A 20,716-nucleotide genomic window follows, 5' to 3' on the forward strand; every position below is an offset into this window, starting at 1 on the left:
CAGCTGGGGCACAGCTTGTTTCTGAGCAAATTAAAGCCCTCTCTGTTGCATTTGGGGCATGCTAATCCTTCCTGCCTGCAAACATGTTCCAAAAATAGCACTGTGCCCCCACTAAACGCAGCCTCAACAGCAACAGGTGCCATCCTGGAGCCGACACAGCTGACTGGGCTGCTCAGAGCCCACTGAGCTGCTGGCAAATGGCATGTAATTTCTCATGCCACTATCCCATGACTCGCTGCCAGGAGGACCTGGGATGTATCAGAGGCTGGGGTGCAGGTGGCAGGAAGGAAGACCAAGCAAGGGCTCCCCCTCTTTCATCTGTCCTGATAAAATTCATGCTGTGCCCATCTTCCCACAGGGTATGGGATGTCTGCATGGCACAAGGGCTCAATTGCTGAGTGGGATTCTCAGGCTGTTTACCAAATCCATCCAGAGTTTGTACAAGGACCAGCAGGAAGTCCTGAACTACAGCCACAGGATGGAGATCTGGAAGTGCCATGCAACTCTGGTCAGCCATAGTTTGGGGATAAAATAATCAGATTCCACCAATTAAAACCATCTTTTCCTCAAAGAACTTATTGTTTCTGATTACACTTGCATTGTGGTGGTCTCTGAAACATGGGAAACTTCATTTTGCATTGATGCATTCATTATGCTTTGGTCTTGACTAAAAAAGAAAACTGAAAAATTTAATTTCCTCCTTGCTTGCTTTGTCCCTGAATGCACTTGTCCAGATCATGCTGAGGGTGTTAATTTATTTCCTCATTCCCCTACTTTGTTGTTTAAAAAATATAAAAAGTCACAAACTTTCTCCAGCTGAAGGAGTACGGAAGGAAGTGGAACAGTCCCTGGGTCAGTGCACTCCCCTTGGCATTAGAAAGGAGAACAAAATGAAGATGAAGATGTGACTAATTTTTTTTCTACAAAGAAACATCTGAAATTATTTTTCAAAGACAAAAATTGTGGGCTTTAAACAAATACAGAACTTTTCCCAAAATCTGCTTTGGTGCTCCTTGTGCAAATTTTTCCTGGTGCTACAATTTTTGCACATGTTTCTTGCAACAAACAGAAGCTGGTGCTCGTGCTGGGCTTGTGCAGCCATCAGGCATGTGCAGGGATGGAAACAGGAATGTGCCACTCCCTAGAGCAGGGCACTGCTGTCCCCAGTCCCGGGAAGACTGGCACCAGGGGCAAAACACACCTCTGTCAGAGAGCCAGGTCCCTCTGTCTGCACCAAGGCAGGGCTACAGAAAGTGATGCAGACAGCAGAGTGGATAGGATTTCCGTGGCTGAAGGTAGATGTCTCCAGCTTAGCTACCCCACAGCAATTTTGTAACCTTTTAGGAAAACAGCTGGTCTAAAGAGGTAGTTTGTCCTACCATAGGACAGTCACAGAATCATAGAATCCTTTGGGCTGGGAGGGACCTTAAAGCTCTTCTTGTTCCAACCTCTGCCCTTGAACACTTCCAGGGATGAGACAGACACAGTTTCTCTGGGAAATCTGTGCCAGGGCCTCACTAACCTCACAAGGAGGAATTTCTTCCTAATCTTTAACCTAAATTTTCCCTCTTTCCGATTGAACCCATTACTCCTTGTCTATCACTACAGTTCTTGATAGGAGTCATCATTTCCTTTGGTCATCATTTTCTGATGTTTTGTCAACCTCTGCTTAACCAGGGAGTTCACTTGGATCCTGTTTGCTACCCCTGGGATAGCTCCTCTGCCTGTCTTTATTCTCCTGTTTAATCCCTCTCACCTCTTTAGACCCTGAGCTTTGCAGGACTAGACCCTTTCCCACATGGCTGGTGTGACACCTGGAGTCGTGGAACTCCTGTTCCATTTGCCTGGTTGCTATTGCCATTGCAAACACAGCTAATAGTCATCTGCATCCCTGGACACCCAAACAGCCTCTCCATTGGCCTGAATGGGTTTTGGTGAAGATTAACTCAAAAACATGGGCTCCCCATGCAGGCTGTGGTGAAGACTTACAGCAAAATAGTTAATGGTTAACAACAGCATTACAGATTTCTCTTCTTTCCCAGCTTCCAGTCACAACAAGCTTTAGAGAAGACGCATGGATAAACCACCCTGGTGTTTGTAATGCCCAGACATATTTTTATGTTATTTTTTGTGCTTTAATGACTATAATTTCCATTTATGTAACACCTCTTCCTGTTTTTCCTTTTCTTCTGTCACATGACAGCCTGTTCTGGGCAGATTCACATTTTTGTTATGAATTTCACTGACATGTATACAAGGAAAAGCAGGCCAATAACTCAGCCCTCATCACTTCCTCAATTGATGAGGCAAAACCATCCCCTCAGCATCAGGATTCTGCAATCCAAAGGTGACCTGTTCTACCAATTTCTGTAAGGACCAAAACAGAACATCTGGGAATTAAACACTCTACCATTGTAATCAAAATTATGGTAAATTACCACCTTGGAGTTTTTTAACTCAACATTTATTGGACTTTGGGCCTATAGGATTGGAAGTAAATGTGTCTGTGACACCCAGAAATGAGCTTGAGCCCCAGGCAGGCACCAGCTGAGGCTGGGGGAAGAGGCTTAGGAATAATACAAATGCCATGGTAGCAGCAGGACCTTTTGGGCTGGTGTCAGGGCAGGGTTAGGGACACATCCACCAGAAGGCATATAAGGAAAGCAGGGAAAGTACCTGCTGCTTATGCCCAGCTGTGTGGTTTTTAAAAAGGTACTGAGAGATGGAGGATCATTGAATGAGGGGGTGTGGCCGGGGCTGGGCAGACTGTTGCTCTTGGGTTGAGTCCTGAGGGCACAGTCCCCTTGATCATCCTACATCCTTCAGGAAAATCTATGCCCAGAAGCAACAGGGCACCCTATGAAGGCATTCTGCTTGCTGGGGACTGGCAGCCCTGCTTGCATGACAGATGGCAAAAGGACCCTAAAGTTGCAGCAGTCACTGCTGACTGGACATGAGAAGCCCCTGAGTTCTCTGCAGCCCCTGCTATGTGCAAGGTAGCCTGAAACCTGACCAGATGCGGGGGAGTTTGTTAACCTGCTTATATTTGCAAGTTATGAGGCATCTTATCTGCTGCAAGAGATGACGGCGCCAGAGCCTCGAATGAAGAAATGGGTCAGAAAACAAGAAGCAAAAAGTGAATCTGCTGCTTGATGGGAGTGGAAAGGGGTTGTTGGATTCCTGGAAGGATTAAACTGACTTGTAAAACAGCCTCATTCAGACAGCAGCATTTTGAGTGCTGACATCTTGGCTTAACAATGCTCTTTACCAGCCATTTGAGAAAGCAATTTTACATGTTGCTCTCAAGAAGTTTAAATTGCCATAATTCATGTTCATACCTCTAACCATGAAAGGATGAAGAAAAACTTTATTGCAGTTATGTGCTGCAATAATCTCCTCACAACTCTTTTCTCTGGATTGCTTTAAAGCTTTAGGAACTTTGAAAAGGTATTTGGACACATCCTAGGATGTCTGGAGGCACTAGGATTTTGTGTGCCTTTGGCAAATAAGCCTCATTGTTTATCCAGTCCCAAAACCCAGGGCTGACCCCAGAGCTCTGTAAATTCAGATACAAAGTCTGGGATATGGAGAAAATCTATCCTATTAGTTAGACAAGCCTCTCTAATGAGGATGGCTGAGTACTTGTGGCTGGCACAGAAATGTGTAAGCCATAAGAGACTTTGGAAATATCCTCAGAGAGCAGGGAAGAGCTGCTGATTTTCTGTCATTCCCAGTCACAGAAAAATGGCACCACAGGATCTGTGCAGAGTTATGCATCTTTTCCAGGCTGTTCTAGAAGACACATCAAATTCCCAAATTCCCCTGGCAGTGCTGCATATAGGTCCCACTGGAACACTGTGGATCCACAATGTGCCGCTGCCCAGAGCCTCATGCCCACTGGCCACCAGAGAATGGGTGGCTGACACATAACACAACTACTGCCTGAAGCATCTTTATGTATTAGGGCACTCCAGGATCTCCACTGTTTTAAATGGGGATGATTAATTGTCTCATCATGGATTCAGCTGAATATGTATCATTTTGATTCTTTCTTTGTTTGGGGACCAAAATTTCCCCCTGACAATCGCTTCTGAAAAGCTGCAATGCTGTCACTGCCACCCTGCCCTGGGGCACGAGGGAGTACAGGTGGGGACTGAGAGGAGGAATTAAGGAGCCTTCTGCTCTATCACTGACCTGAAGTGTGGGTAAAGAACCAGCCCATGGACAACACACTGCCGTGTAGGAGACTGTTGCCGTCCTGTGAAACCCTTGGGAGACTCACCACCCTCTTTTGTCTGTCTTTTTTCATCCTCCTTGGCTTCTCTGACCTGTCCCCCTCCTGTTCAGCCCCATAGCATCTGCAGCTCCACATCCACTATCTTGCTGTTGCTTGGCTCCTCCCTAGCCTGGTCCCACAGCCCATTCCCACCCTGCCTAGGGAAATTGCAACAGCACTAGGAAGTTCGATGGAAAAGCCCTGCCACCTACTCTGATTTACTTTGGGTTTTGAGTTCCCCTGGCTATCCTGTATGCATCTGACCTCTCCTCCCGGAAGCCCCAGCACCTCCCAAGCTGCCCTGGCTTCCTTCTGCTCCCACCATCCAGGTGCAGTCCCTTCCCCTAGCACCACTTGATGAATAGTGTGAAAAAAAAAAGAGTGGGAAAAGCAGGATTTTCATTCTTTATTTGTCAGAACAATTTGTTCGGTGAGAAGAACAGAGCTCTTACAATGATGATGGTGTTCCAGCTGAGTTCTGCACACACCAGCTCCCCACTCAAGCTCTCCACATGTGCTGAACCTCCCAAGCTCTCCCTGCTCACGTGGTGTGGGGCTCCCTCTGTGCAGAGATGCAGCTCCAGCTCGTGGATGTGATTTCCAGGCAGGACAGACCACAGTTCCCTGCCATGGTAAGGATGTCTTCCCAGGACAGCTGCACATGCAATGCTGGCGAGCATCACCAGCAGCACCACTCAGCTTGGGTTTTGCTGAGATGGAGGCTTGGCTGTGCACTGCCCCTAACAGGGATCATGTCCCATGGGATCATAGAGTCACAGAATGGTTTGGGTTGGGAGGGACCTTAAAGATCATTTTGCTCCAGCCCCCTACCATGGGCAGGGACACCCTCCACTTGACCAGGCTGCTAGATCCCCATCTAACCTGACCTTGACCACTTCCAGGGATGGAGCATCCACAGCTTCTCTGGGCAACCTGTGCTAGCACCTCACCACCCTCACAGGGAAGGATTTCTTCCTAATATCTTGGGAAACATTTCTCATTGCCAAAACTGGTCTACTTTCGAACATATCTCTGTGTCTGCTCCTTCCTTGCACCCCACAATGAAGGAGAGAGAAGCTCCACAGCTGTTGGGGATGCTGGGCATTGCCAGAGCTCCTGGCTGCTATAGCGGTGGGTATGGATCTCTGACAAACTCAGCACAACTGCATTAATGAACAGGTTCATTCTGTGCTGAGCCACGGGAAGGACAGGGAGCAGGAGTGATCAGGGAGCCAGAGAGATTCTTGGAAGCGAAAGAAGAGTGTGGGTCAAGTGGCAGAACATAATGAACAGCAGGTATTTGAAGAGCATCACTAGGAATAATGGAATGAAGTTTTCAGGAGAAAACGCAGGTGGAAAACTAATAGCAGGTTCTGACTTGGAACACAGAGCAACCTCCCAAAGGACAGCACAATAACCCTGATGTTAGGGCATTTAAAAATAGACCCAGCACACCATCAGTAAATGTAATACATGGAACAAGCCTTAAGGGTCAGAGGCAGATGGATTTGTAATACACCTCTTCTATCTCCAATTCATGTAACTCTCCAAGGCAGCAATCAGCAATAAGCAGGTCACTGCTTTTGGGCCATGCTGGCAAATGATCAGAGCAAGTGCAACCATTCCACCTACAACCTGCTCCTGCACATCAGGGGATTTGTGAGAAAAAGAACTACAACCATTTCATGCATGTCTCTAACCTGAAAACTAATCCCAAGGACAGTGTTTCCAGTACATAATAAGCGACTAGAACCAGCCAGGAATCTTCTGAGGAACAGACTTTGTTGGGAAATATTTCCAGCCAGCAGCCACACAGGTTTAGACAAAGCCTTGCTGGGGCATCTCAGAGGGAGGGGTATGGGAGAAGACATGCTTTTCTGGAGCAGCTGGGAGCTGAGCCAAGGGATGTCAGGGTAGTCTGGTTCCCCCTCCTGAGCATGGGAGCTGTGGGACAGTAGCAGGGCACTGGAGAGACCCCCTCTCCCAGAGAAATTATTCCCCTCTGCCCTTGGACATACAGGCTTTCCATAAAATGGGATACCTGATCATGAGTGGATGCTGTTGGTGTGCCAGTTTTCTAGCAAAAAGGGTAGGAACAGTAAGGCTGAGCATAAACTGCTACAGCACAGCTACAGCCTTACCTAGAGAGGCTGGGCTCAAACCCACTGTTTCAAATGGGTCTGTGATGGATGTGTCTCTTGGATAGAGGAAAAAAAGCTGCCAGACTAATACCTGGTTTAATAATCTCAGTGAGCACTCTGGTGGGAACTTGCCTGGCTGGGGATATGTCCTTCTGCGAGTGTACACACTACAAGTTTGCTTCAGGGAGTGCTGGGAGGGCATGACCTCAGTGAGCAACTCACACAGAGACATATCCTGCACAAGCACAGCTTCACAGAGAAAATCTGACTACAGAGACATTGCTAAGCTTATGTAGGCTGCAGCTGTCTTACTGTCCTTCCTGGCAAAGCTCTGCCCAGCTTGATCTTAGTACTTGACAGAACAAAATTGCACCCGCACCCCAGGAAGGCTGGGGTTTCACGGCAGCCTTGTACCCACTCTGTAGGCATGTTCAGATCATAGAATCATAGAATGAACACCTTCCACTGCACCAGGTTGCTCAGAGCTTCATCCAACCTGGTCTTGAACACCTCCAGGGCTGGACCATCTCATTCAAGGCTTATCATAAAATCACAGAATGGTTCGGGTTGGAACAGAGTTCATCTAGTTCAACCCCTCCTTCTCTACTAGAAGGTTGCTCTTGGAGATGTGCCTCTCTCCTGCCCCTGTGCCTACTCCCCTTGCAAAGAGACACCACACACACCCTCCATCCATCCCCTCTTGGCTGTGGGTGTTTGTGAGGAGGCGGTTCATTTAGCAGCTTCACATCAAAGCAGCAAGAAAATAAATAAATAAATACAATTGCACATGAGGGAAGGAGTTTGTAACTGGAAGCCCATGAGAAAGGTCTGAGATGGGGCTCCTGGCACAGTTCGGTACCCGCATGTTTTGCCCAGGACTCTGTGAGCAGCTCAGTGACCAGAGATCTGCAGCTGCCCAGCTGAGCATGACAGTCCACAGCTGGGACACCACCTGCAAATCAAAGGTGCACATTTTCCTGTGGTTTTGAGTCTGTTTTTCCTAGTATTTTCTGCCTGAGATCCTGCCTCCCCCTCTATCTCTGTCTCTTTCTCTGCTTAATGAGTTTTATCCAGTCCAAGAAGCAACAGCTGAGTGTGCAGCCTGGCCATATGCTCCTTCCCACAACTGCAGGAGATGCTCTATGATGTTTTGAGGCCCAGGTGTTACAGCTTGCCTTCGAAGTGTGGCTGGTCTTGCTAGAATGTGACTGGCTTGCAAGTGAAACAATTGCCAGGTTCAAGCCTTTCTCCTTCCTGACGTCCAGGCATGATAGTTACAGATTTGTTGGCACAAGCAGCAAACAAAGGCCACGTTGCATCTGCACTGGACAGGATTTGCCCTGTGCCAATCCTTCACCTCGTTTGTGAGTCTGGGCCCCACATGACATACACATAGGCCTGCAGAGCAGAAGAGGTAGACAGACACCAGAAGGACAACCAAGTACAGAATAAGTCGAAGCAATCTTCCACACTCTTTCTTTCTTGATCTTGGACGTGTTCCTGTTTTCATCTGGATTCCCAACCAGTACATGGACAGGCATCCTGCTGTCTCCTGACCTGACCATAAGGTAGTGACTTTGCTATGTCTCTTCCAAATCAGCCACTGGAGACAAACAGGTGGTTCTGGTACTCCTATTTTGAAAGTGCTTTCCAAGGTTGCTGTGCCTGGGAAACCTCTCTGCGCCTTTTGTCATGATTTGGACATTCCCCTCCTTAAGTTCACAGGGCTCCTGTAGCTTCTTTCCAGAGCTGGTTCCAAAGCAGTGACTCCTGCAAAGTGCTTCTCATAGTGCCAGTCCCACACTGGTGTCCTCCAAGGCTAGCAGAGCCTTTCTTGGTCCCCTGGTTATCTTTCACCAGCTTCTCCTTCAGGTGATGCACGATGGGCTATGGGTTGGGATGAATATATTTACCAAGGCAATCACTTCCCACAGCATTACCTGGCTCAGGGAAGCAAAGCTATGCTCCCATTCGATCTCTTCAGAGCCCTCATGAACTCAGGATGGTGAGGAAGAAAGGTTGGTCCATTCAGCTCTTGACCATTCCTGGACACCCGGGGATCTCTGTGGGACAGACAAGAAAGGAAAAAAAACCCCACATTAGTTTAGCACTGTAGAGGTTGGCGATAAACACTTTCAGGTATGAGGCAGCCAAAGCTTCTCTGGGCAATCTGTATCAGTGCCTCACCACCCTCACAACAAAGATAAATAGATGCATCTCCACATACAGGTCAGCCACCCAGCAGATGAGAACACATTTCATTCTGCTTTAAATATAAGTGAATCTACAAAAGGGAAAAAACAGAGTTTTTTCTTTACTCTGGAGATACCCAAATGACAGACATGTCAGATGGAAAAATGGGAAATTAATCTTGAGGTAGAGAAAGGAACAAGTACAGAATATGCCTGTGTATTTTTTGAAAGTGAAAATTTTTAATAAGTACATGTAAAAGATTCTTATCTGTGTGTGTGAGAAGAAAGCGGGTTTAAAGCCAGAATGGATCTGCAGAAAGGAACAAAACGTATCTGTTCTTTGGGAACAAAATGTTTCTCTCAGAAGAATTCTGGGTATCCAAAATGAAGCTGGATTTCTTGTGCAAATCGAAGACGAGATGACAGAGATGATTTGCAATGGTGTTAGTTGCCAGCATCTCTTTAAAAGGACTACTAAACTCCATCTGCCCTGCAAAGTCCATCCTTCCTTCCTTTTGTGTTTTCTCCTCCTAAAAAACAGCCCCTGTGGACTGCAAGTACCTCTGCAGGTGCAGCTGTGAAGGGAAGTGTGGGCTGGGGCTGGCAGCCATTAAACACCAAGCTGAGGAGAAAGTGATTTGCTATATCAGCTGGATTTAGATGATTTGAACATGTCAATCACTGCTGTTTTAAGTTTCTTCATGGGGCAGTGTGGACTATCAGAACCTAAAGGGATCACAACTGCATCACAGAAACATGGAATGGTTTGGGCTGAAAGGAACATTAAAGCTCACCTCATTCCAAACCCCTTCCACGGGCAGGGACACCTCCTCTAGAACAGGTTGCTCCAAGCTCTGTACAGCCTGGCCTTTACCACATCCAGGGGGCAGCAATAGCTTCTCTGGGCAACCTGCACCGGGGTCTCATCACCCTTATAGGGAAGAATTTTTCCTAATATCCAATCTTAATCCTACTCTCTTACAGTTCGAAGCCATTCCTCCTTGTCCTGTCACTACAATTCCTTATGAGAATCTTTCAGATCATGATCTCTGTAGAAATTCGCTGAGATTTCCTGTGTGAAATAATACTAGCTCCACAATTTCAGCAATTTCCACAGGAAACAGCCCCACAGTCATGCAGCAAGGGACCAAGGACTGGCAGTTTAACCAGGGTGGAAAGCTCTACCCAAATACGAAGGAGAGATGATGAAATCACTGTCTTTCTGCAGTGTGGTATGCTAAGAATGCTGGAGTTTTTCCAGAACAAATCTGGAAACTCTAAGGGAAATTTCTCTGCCCTTTTTCATCAGCTTGAAGCCAGAGGGCTTTTCTTCGACGATCCTATAGATGGAGCTTGTAAGCTTGCAAGGAAACTGGAACCATGCAGTGAGCTCCCAGGGCAAAGCCACTTGTAGAGCTGAAATGGAAAGGAAGAGGGAATAGACTAAAATAATTGCATTTCTGCATTCAGGAAATAGAGTCACGAGGCACAACAAGATTATGTTTCCAACTCTTCATCCCTCAGCCACTGTGGTTTAATTGCTGCCTGCCACAATTGGAAAGAGATTTGCACTTTACAGTGGTGCTGCTAAGAAACCCCATCCCTCACAGGCCATTCTCTGAAAGCCTGGCTTAGCTTTCCCAGGAATACAAAGAAGTCAATGCTTCATGATATTTTATGACAAGATCATCATAATATTGACTATCTGGTATTCCAAATCCAAGCCACACACAGTTTGATAGGAGACAGAAGTCCTCTTCCTGCTGCCCCATTGGATGAACTTCACATTCAAGCTCCAGTTTCCATAACAATAATCACAGTTTTGTTTAATTTCTGGAAAACTACACCACTCCCCACCAGTAAAGGCATCAGTCTAGTCATTCACCACCAGTGAGAACAAAATGGGTGGGAGAACTGGGGCCATGCTCAGTTAGCTCTCACTCCATCTCCATGGAGTGACGTTCTGAGTGTGGGCCAAGGAGGCCACTGTCAGCAAGGTCACAGATTCAGGCTGAGCTGCTGAAAACCATGTCCTGCTCTGTGGCATCTTCAGGTTACCTGGTGGTTCACAGGGACCTTGTTTTGATCTGCTGGCTTTAAAGCAGCTGTGCCACACATGACTGCATTTCACTGTGGGCAAACAAAGCCACTCAGAGCAAATCTATGCTGTTAAAAAAGTCACTTATGAACAATTAAGAGATTGGCCAGATGCCAACAGAAAAGGGGTATTAATCAGCTTGTCTCCAGTGCCATTCACAGAGCAAGACTGATGGACTCTGAGGTGACCACTGGACCACTTCTGTAAGAGCAGCCACCAGAAATCCAGGCAATCTTTGCCAAAGTCTTTTTAAGCAGCAAGGTTGTTTGGGAAGTCCTACAGCTTCAATAAGAAATTTCTACTTCTTGTCTCCTTCTGCTTAAATTCAGAGTCGTCTGCAGGGTGAAGCCACTGCAGAGAGAGGGACCAGCACCTCTTTTATAGATTTCACTTCTAGTCATTTTGAAAAAAGGTATGCAAATCTAGAGAAACAAATGAGTAAGGAGTAACACTGTGAATGCTGCCAGCACAGGATGCCTACAACTGCTTGTGTCCTCTTGGAGGAGTAAAGTGCAGCCAGCATTCCCACCCCTCCAGACTAGCTTTTGGCACCAGTTGCAAGGGCAGTTCCTCCACATGTCCCTCTGCCTTCAGCTAGGACCAGTAGTTCCTCCAAGAACATCTGCCCAGTGTTCATCAAGATATGAGAATACCACGCCTTGCTCTCCTCCACTATCACAACACAAGCCAAATGGCTGGATTCATGCCTGTGTGACTCTCCAGAAATAGTGACAGGCAATGGGACTAATCACTTTACAAAGGAGCATTGCTTTATTCTTTCTTTTCATTAACGACCTACTACATGGAGCTCTTTGAGGCCCAAACTGTGGCCAAGTTACAACTCATTTCCATCAACTTAATGCCAGCAACATCCATGGAACTGATCTCTGTCATCACCACTGTATCCTAGAGCAAATCTTGGCCTGTTGTACAGTAACACAGTGCTAGAACATCCTGAGCCCAACTTCTTTTGCACTTGTCTGGGTGTAAACCAGCAACATTCTGAAGTCAAGGAGCCTAACTCTTCTTTAGACTGTCATCGGCTGACGTCAACAAAGCAATGTCAGATTTATGCTCATGTCATTGAGAAAGGATTTAAACCTAATTGATTTATGCCACAGTAAAACTGAGGTGCAGGGGGAACAGGGTTTGAAGGACACAGCCCTGTCCAGGCACTGATGGAAGACAGGGCCAGCTACCCAAACAGCGGCATAATCTGAAGAATCTTTATTTATGGTCTCCAAATGTGTGTGCGCACGTAGGAAGGAGGTTTGGAAGATGGCAATTAAAATAAACAGCACATCATTTATCCTAAACATCTGCCTTGTAAAAGCAGAAAATCAGATGTTGCCCTGGAATGCAGGCTGTTTGCTGCTCCAAGTTACATGGAGTGAGCACAGCTCTCTTGACCTCTTCCAACATTTTCTCTGCCTTAAGATCTGAATCCCTCAGGGTTCACAAGTAAAAACATAATATTCAAAACAGAAGTTGGCTGAAGAAACCTTGCAGCCTCTGTTCTTGACCAGTGCCTGACCACCTGTGGGAATCTTTGATTTGCTCACCAGAGAAGCACAGTAGAAGGATGACCGACATTCCACAGTCAGGCTGAATGCTTCTGTCATATTCCGTCTTACTCAGCTGGACATCACTAATTTACATTCCCTTCTTTTGTTTCATTACAGCCATAGAAGAGGTGGAAGCCTGATGATGAAATTATTTTTGGTCATCAGTCACAACATATCCCAGGCTCAAGGGCAGCCATTCCTCAGGGTGAAGATCCGATGAGAAAGTGAAAATGACATTTTCAGTCAATGGGAATGGACTATTGCCCACGTAGTCACAATGGGAATTTGAAATGCCTCCCATGGGACATTTCCCAAGGGGTCAAGGAAAGAATGAAGAGGGAATAAATTCTTTTCCTGGCCCTAGGCTGTAGATTAACAGTAGATTGTCTTCGTGGTTTGCTAAGTGGTTATGCAAATCAGGAACTTTAGTGATAGGAGAAGGGGGAATAAACTCAAACTGAAAGACAATAGATTTAGATTAGATATTAGGAAGAAATTCTTCCCTGTGAGGGTGCTGAGGCCCTGGAACAGGTTTCCCAGAGAGGTGTGGCTGCCCCATCAAGACCAGGTTGGAAATATCTAGTCTAGTAGAAGGTGTCCCTGCCCATGGCAGGGAGTTTGGAACTGGATCATCTTTAAGGTCACTTCCAACCCAAACCATTCTGTGATTCTATGATTCCATAAATATGATATTTGTTTCACTCCATTTGAAACATGTACACTGTGAAAACCTCCATGAGAGCTAGATTTCAAGAGCACTGGAGTCCAGCCTTCAGACTAATGCAGGTGTGTTCAAGGCAGCTGAACAGCTCTTCCATAAGCATCCATCGGATTCAGGTTGGAGTGAGGGCAAAGGAAGATGGAATTCCGTGTTATAGATCTCCTGCACTCCAAAAACCAGGGCAGTCTGCCTGGCTTGCAATGCACAGTCTCTGCACCTGAACAGCTCACAACTTTGTCAAGTCTGGCACAGATTTTCTACAGACTCTCCCTTCTTTCCTTTCCTGCCTTTTTCATCTCTCCTTGGAAGCTCTTGCTATTTTATCATGTTTCAGCAACCTGTCATCTACCATTTGCCAACAATTCCTCCTATAACCTTTAAACAGCATATGTTAAAAGTGCAGGGTGTGAAAAGAATCCGAGGGCAGAGCAACAGGAAATGAAGCATCAGTTGCTTCTTCACAGATCAAGGTAAAAGAAGAACCTGTTAATGCATGATAAGAAGCCAAGATGTAACATAAGGGCACAAGGAACCCCAGAGTGTACCAGTTCCAGACTTAGGCTTCTTTATGACCACATTTACTTAGGAGAGGAAAAAAATTCAATCTCATCCCTTACAGTTTGCTGTAACCCAAACCTGTGTTTTAGGGCATCTCTGTACTTGTCTGTATGAGATGATGTTCCAAATGACACATGGTAATGCTCCCTGCTTTGTTACAGGGCTCTGACAAAGCATCTTTCCTCCGCAGAGTTCATCTATGACTCCTAGGTCACAGCCTCAGGAATGCCTGGCAGTGCCTCTGGACACTTTGTAATGCATCGGTTCAGGGGTAGCATTTCTTCCCTGTAATTCTCCCCTGAAACAGTTTGTACTTAGTTTGTACTCCTTCCCCACAGCTCTCCTATGGGACACAGATCCAACAGCCAATGCCACAAAGCCAAACTTGGACACAACTTGCCAGTTGTCAGTTTGTAGCATGTGTCCAGCTTGCTCCCCACCAGCCAGGCACTAAATTAACTCAACAACTCCACTTTTTAGTTGTGGTATCAAACCCATCTGAAGACCCAAGCCCTCTGTGTCCTTTATAACCACTTGAGGAACACAGATTTCTCAACACTAGGATATCACTCAATTCTGCCAGGCTCTTGGCAAAGATCACCTACACTGGTGCAGATGGAAGTTTCATTGATAAATCCCAAACCTGGATCTTCACTTACTTTACTAAGAAATAAAGGTTTTATCAAATTCTAGGTTTGAAGGACTCTTTTTTTTTTTTCCTGGCAGATGATCACCAAAGTAACTCTGGAAAGTAGCCAGAATGTGAAACAGCTGCAAAGCAACAGGCTGTGTTATCCTATTTCTCTGTCATCTGCTTGCCCCAGGTTTTCTAAGGAGATTGTTTGTTTATTTTGTTGAATTTTAGGGAAGTGGGAAGGACATTGTTTGCTTTGGGGTTTTTTAATCATTGAACAGATAGAACGTTGCTACCAACTGAGCAACAGCTCTCTTTGAAACTATTAAAATGGAAAATCCTGCAATCTTCAGCAGGAACTCTTGACTGTTGGAGTATTGTGAGACTGGTGAAATGCTTTCCTGGGATTTTATGCTTGGTTTTTTTTGGCAAATAGTGATTTTTCCTCACTGCGTTTTCCTGTCAAAAGTACAATGCCTTAGGACATGTGTTGCTCAGCTCTTTGGAGTTGATTGAATTCACTCAAATGGAGCAACTGTAACTATCAGCCCAAGTGAGAGCACTTAGGAAGAAAAGATATTTTCTGAAGCCTTAATGGAAATCAGTAACTTTGAAACAAATTTACTGGCCATTATAACAGAGATTATGCCCAGGTACCTTCCCTGCCCTGCTTTTACCTAAATCCTTACATGAAAATAGTGAACAATGGTCCTCTAGATTAGAAAGGGACAGGGATCTGACAGAATTGGAGTATCAGCTGGTGCCTGTGAATGCCTGGAAGGGATTCACACTAAAAAGATCCGACATTTTAAGAAAGATATATTTTTGGACATTTGGCTTCAAGCAATGAAAATCCTTCCCCAGACTTAGTGTCATCATTTGTGGAATCCAGGTCTGAAGTCTGATCTCCAACTGAGCCAAGGATTTCTTGGAAAACTTGTAAATTGATTCTGAGTGGTCTGCTTGATTGTTTTATGCAAAATAACTTGGAGTCAGGGGAAAATGCTAAAAGAATTTTTCTTTTAGACATTCTAATAGTGTCACAGGACAGCTGTCTGGTAACACACTGAGCGCTCAGCCAGGGTTTTGTTTCCTACCACAAAAAGCAGGGATATCCTGTGGCGTGGGGAGATGCCTACATGAGAGGATCCCTCTCAGCTATTTTGAAGGATTCCATGAGTTGGCAGCAGCCACCACAATGCTTCAGTAAGAAATTGTTCTTAAAGGTTAGATTTGAAAGAGCAAATACAAAAAATTAGGAGTAAAGCTATCAAGGCTTAGCAGAAGCCATCATGTCCCTCAAAGCTGTACATCCCGTCAGAAGGTCTCTCAGGGCTATGTCCATGCTCTGCTGGAGCAAGGATCCCACAGGTAACAGGCAAAAGCAAATCTACTCCTTTTCCCTATAAATGCCTTCCTTTTTACTGAATAAAGTGAGAAGAGGGAGCTTTTCTAATGCCCAGCACATTGCTAGTAAAGAGAGATTGAGCCAGATTCAGAGATCCAACAACAAACCAGTGAGCCAGCTGGTGATCAGGGAATGGGGAAGAAATCCAGATCTCTGCTTCTGATTCACCAGCACACATCCAAGCCAGCTGTCCCATAGCTGACCAGAGCTCAGAATCTCTCTTTTGAGAGGAATATGGTGCATTTCCTACACGCATACAACCACAAAGACAGCCACAGCTCCCCAGAATGTTCTAACCTAAATTCTGCCTCCTGAACTGAGCATTTCCAGCATGGCTGTCAGCCTTGAACAAGAGGCAGGGACAGGAGAAATCAAGTACTACCATCCCTCCCTCTGGAAACACAGAGACTTAACATCCCTGTTTGTGCTTTGCTGTGATCTTTTGTGATGCTTCTATGGTTCCCTCGAGACTCTTCCTGGGACGAAGAGGCAGCAAGAGTGCAGAGAATGTCCTCGCTCTGTCTCTCACATGCAGCTCTGTGGCTGCCTCTCCTCACAGGCAACGTTCCCATGCAAGGCTCCAGTGCAGATGACCTCTGATCTCAAGGGCACAAGTGGAACTGCATTGTATGTGGGAAATGGTTTATGACAGTCTTCTATCCTCAGGCAGCCTAAGAACTCCACACAGATTCCAGGGAGGCTGAACAAGCTGCTTCCACCTCAGTCACTAATTGCTGTGTCCTGCTGAGCCACCACAGCCCCCTCCACAAGCCCGAAGCTGGTGGCTGCTGGGTTTTCCTTTCTTGATGGAAAGGAACAGAGCCTCTCCAGGGAAAGACAAGGGGTTGAGTCCATCTACCTCAGACAGTCCTGCTGCCCAGCCCGGGTCTGCACTGCTCTCCTTCCTCTGTTAAAGCCAGAGTGTGATATGTATCAGTACCGGCCCCATGTGGTGCCAGAATGGCCCATGTGAAGCCAGAGAGAGGAAATGGCTCCTGTGACCTTCTCTGAGAAGGAAGGAGGTTCTCCTGCCTGCAGCTCCACCACTGTGGTGTCTGGCTGGTGGGGCAGTGTTGGAGTGTGGTCCCACTGGTGGCTGGGAGGAAGGAGGAAGGAAAAGCATTTCCCTGTTTACATAACACAAAAGTATTTCCATCATTTTCAAAATGGTGCATTTCAGCTGCTGCTCTTGAAGCAGTTGGGAGAGGAGCGTTATCTCTCCCTCCCTGCAGATAAGGGGTTAGGATCTGACCCAGGGCAATTAGCAAGCCAGCACCTCTAGTCACATAAATCACCTTTGAAAATCTCCAATCCTCACAGCCAACTCTGCACAGCTCTGACATCTCCTGATGAATGTGTGAGCTAACACTGATGCTAGTTTATGACTAATGTGTCTAATGAGGTAATGTGGATACTAATTTAGACTCAGAGACATCTTAGATGCCATTTCACCCACAAATGAAAATGTTTATTGAAATAAATTCCTTTCTTACCCTTAGAAAAACTTATTCTCCAAAACTGTGCATTATCCACCTGCTTGACTTCTTGGAATTGGGATGGGGCAAATAGGACAAGGGACAGGGCAGCACATGCCCTTTAGAGGTGACTATGGGAGAAATTAATTTCTTGTGATTTCAAATGACTCCATCACAGATTCATATCTGGCAGGAGAATCCCGGCCATGGGACAGCTCAAAAGTAGCTGTTCCCAAATGTGACTTTCATGATATATTTTTAAGCATCACAGCTTGGGAAGAAAGGAGGAAATCACCAGTTTCTGTTCCACTCCCATCTTGTTGCTGCAGGAATCTGCACCCAGAGAGGTGAAAGATCTCAGGGGCTGCCCAGGATGGACTAGATTTGTTCAGGGGCTCAGGTGGCTTTCAGCCAGACTGCAGCAGGTGCTTGTGGTGAAAGGGAAGTTGCTCTGATTGACAGGAATTGAAGGAGAAAGAAAAACTGGTGAAATGTTAATTCTCCAGCATGGTAGAAAGTTCTCCCTCTTCTCAGGAGGGGCTAAGGCTCATAAAGATCAGGGTTTCTTTCTAAGAGCCTGCAATTTTTACAGTGTTTGACCTGATAAGGTATTGCTGCTGCCACTGGGAAGTAAGAAATACACTGGTGCCCTTTGGGATAGTTGATGGAAGCTCAAAAACTTGTCACTGGCACAAAGGTTAACAGCTCAGAAGGGAGCAGGTAGAGAATAAATGAAGGAAAGGAAAAGAAGAAAGAAAAGCCACAGGTTTCTGAAGTTTTCATAAGACAGACTTTGGGGGCCCATACAGTTTGCCAGTGCTTGGGGAAAAGCAGTGGTGTGATTCAATACAAAGAAACCATCTGGAGATTGCAAGTCCTGCCCCTCAAGTGGCAACAGCGACTCTAAGTACAGAAATAACACAGAAGCAGTATAAACAGCATGGCCATCCCCGTGACAGCCCTTTCTCCATAGCCTGGCTACACAGTGTCCTGCAGGACACACAAGGCTCTAGGGAGGTGGAGGTGGCATCGTGGAATGGGGTGTTGGGATTAGATGATCTTTAAGGTCCATTCCAATCCCTTAACATTCTGTGATTCTATGATCACCCCCCCACATAGCCCTGACCTGTATACAGCATAACATGCAGCAGCTCCCCTCTATTCTGTGGGGCTCTCAGGCTGTTTTCTGCACAGCAGCAATTTCTCATCTCTGCTTCCTAATGAAAAAGAGCCTGGAGAATCCTGAGCTGCAATGCCAATGGTCTGCTCCCAACCAGCCAGAGAGCATTGAGGCATCAAAAAAGGATATGAACATGGCAGAGCCATGTAGGGCTGCACAACATAACACTGAGACCAGACTTGAGGCAGTGGGTCCCCACATGGTGCTGTCTCCCATCTAAGGACAAGAGGAAAATCTTTCAAAGACTGAGCAGCATATTATGCCACTCAGACATTCTCTGTCCACATGCAGGGCTTTAGTGTGAGTGTCTATCAGCACTCCCTCCCATCCCCTTCTCACAGTACTTCATTTATTAAAAATGAACCTATTTTTCACCTCATACAGAAGTAACCTAATAGCAAACACATTCATTTTAGCCTGTGTGTGCTGGAGTCACACAAACAACCTGAAGGAGAGTCTAAGTGGCAATTATCTGCACTCATGGTTATATCCATGTGTGTTTGGAGGACACTGCTCTTCAGGAGTCCTATGAATCTATCATCCCATTAAATCAGTGACAACCATATTATCAACACATAATTGCAAGGGCAGGGAGAGAGATGGAGCCTCAGCTGTCCCTCAGTTCTCTCTTGTGCAACACATCACCAGTAAGAGTTTCAAAAGTAGCTCCAGAGCTTAAGTCTCATTTCCAAAATTGCCTTGGGTAATCGTTCACTCAGGAGTAGCTGCTACTTGATGAGAGTACGTCCAATTCTTTTTCCCTTATCCTGCTCACCCACATCAAAGGGTGGAGCACAGTGGTTTGTGCCAAGGCTGATAAATAAACCCAGCGTTTACAGGGCTAAACCTATGTGGAAAATGCTCAGCCTCTCCACAGCCGAGTTCACACTGTGCTTTGGTTCACTTCATCAAAGCAAAATGAAGGCAGCCGAGCAGGGGCTGGCATGGAGCAATGCCGATGGTATCACTGGCAGACACAATACAGACCTGCAGCAGGCACAGCATGAAGACAAGGCCAGGATTCCACGGGTGGAGTGGGCATCACACCTGGGTAAACACAAACTGTTCTCCCAGAGCCAAGCTTCGAGCTGGTGACTGCACCATGGTGGCTCAGCCCTCAGGGGCTTTTCTGCTTCACTCTCTGGCAAGCACCCTCTTCAGTGAGTGAGCAAATGGTTGGCATCTGCCATGGAGATATAAAAAGATTTTCCTGCAGGGTGGAGCTTAACTTGTTGATGATCTCATGGTTTCAGTCACGGTGACCTGCTGCACTTGATGGATGCATCCCTTCCTCTAGTGCCCCTGCCCTTGCCCTCCATCAACAGCAGCTACTTCTGTCTTCAGCTGAGTTTTCAGCCAAGGAGGCTGGGACTGTCTTCCCCACCCTTTCCAGGGCAAATCTCGGTGCACACAACACAACAGCAAGCCCTGTCCTCCTGACCCACTCTGGGCTGGAAGTGAGACAACTCTTGTGGAAGGAAAAGCCCAGGAACTTGCAGAAATTTCAGAGGCAGAATGTTAACAGGACAGAAGGTTCTCATTTCAGTCACTTATTTACTGTAATTTCCCTCCTGTTTAGGAAGATCCAAATCTTACCTAACAGCATCCTGGCCCTGCTGTGAAGCCCTGCTGTAGCCTGAAACCCTATTTAAAAATGAATGATCCTAAGACTTCTGCAGGAATGAGAGCCCTGGGATTTATGAGGGGTTCAAGTAGCTCAACTGTAGCATTCTGATGGCCTGATATGACAGGCAGCATTTTATTTTATTTTATTTTAAATCAGTTGCATTGTTAAGACAGAACTGTAAATACAAAGGACACACTTTACACATCAGAGTGACCAGCAGCTGTAGGACATTGTCTGATTCCTCCACATTTGGCTCTGTCACACAGGGACTCACTGGGATGGCAGAAGGACAGAGCAGGGCTCAGGATCATGGGAGTTTCCAGCTGCAGGCTAAAACGGCCAATAAAGAACATGTGATGTGCAATGCAAGAGTGGTTTCTGTGGCGCAGGGGTGTGGAAATTATAACTGAGCTTTTCATTAATTACTGGAAGTCAAATGCTAACAATTTCCATATAAGGGAGATGAAAGGCAAAGCGGGTGATATGTACACATATATTCAGCTCCATTAGTCTCACCTCGAAAACCAGTCCAGCAGCCCTTTAATCACTCAGCTGCTCATCTTTTAATTGTCTCTATTATTAACAACAAAGTGCTTGTTATTTCCATTGCCATCCTTTGAAGAAGCCGTGGATGGAGGTGAGGATGCCTGTGGTGAGAAACATGGAACAGCACAGACACAGGATGAGCAGTGTGGGCAGGGCCCTGGTGTGCCAGCTCAGGATTGATCAGAACAGAGAAACTGTGAGCAAGGGCAAATCAGGGATGTAGAAGATTGTGAGACACTTCTATCCAGGAAAGAGGTGGATATGTCTTCAGTCTGCAAAGGGGAAATACAGCCTG

The 20,716-nt window shown here is 46.2% G+C and overlaps 1 protein-coding gene across 1 annotated transcript in view; it reads right to left on the bottom strand.

Annotated features, from left to right (window-relative positions):
• Nucleotides 1–4,667: 4,667 nt before the first annotated feature.
• Nucleotides 4,668–20,716, bottom strand: part of ADRB2 (adrenoceptor beta 2) — a 32,308-nt gene continuing 16,259 nt past the window's right edge. Inside the window, exon 2 of the mRNA XM_071569904.1 lies at nucleotides 4,668–8,480. Within this exon, the coding sequence (XP_071426005.1) occupies nucleotides 8,446–8,480 (35 nt within the window). The 3' untranslated portion in view covers nucleotides 4,668–8,445. The remainder of the gene's footprint in view (nucleotides 8,481–20,716) is intronic.

The sequence above is a fragment of the Pithys albifrons genome, chromosome 15 (assembly GCF_047495875.1).
Source record: "Pithys albifrons albifrons isolate INPA30051 chromosome 15, PitAlb_v1, whole genome shotgun sequence".
Taxonomy (NCBI): domain Eukaryota; kingdom Metazoa; phylum Chordata; class Aves; order Passeriformes; family Thamnophilidae; genus Pithys; species Pithys albifrons.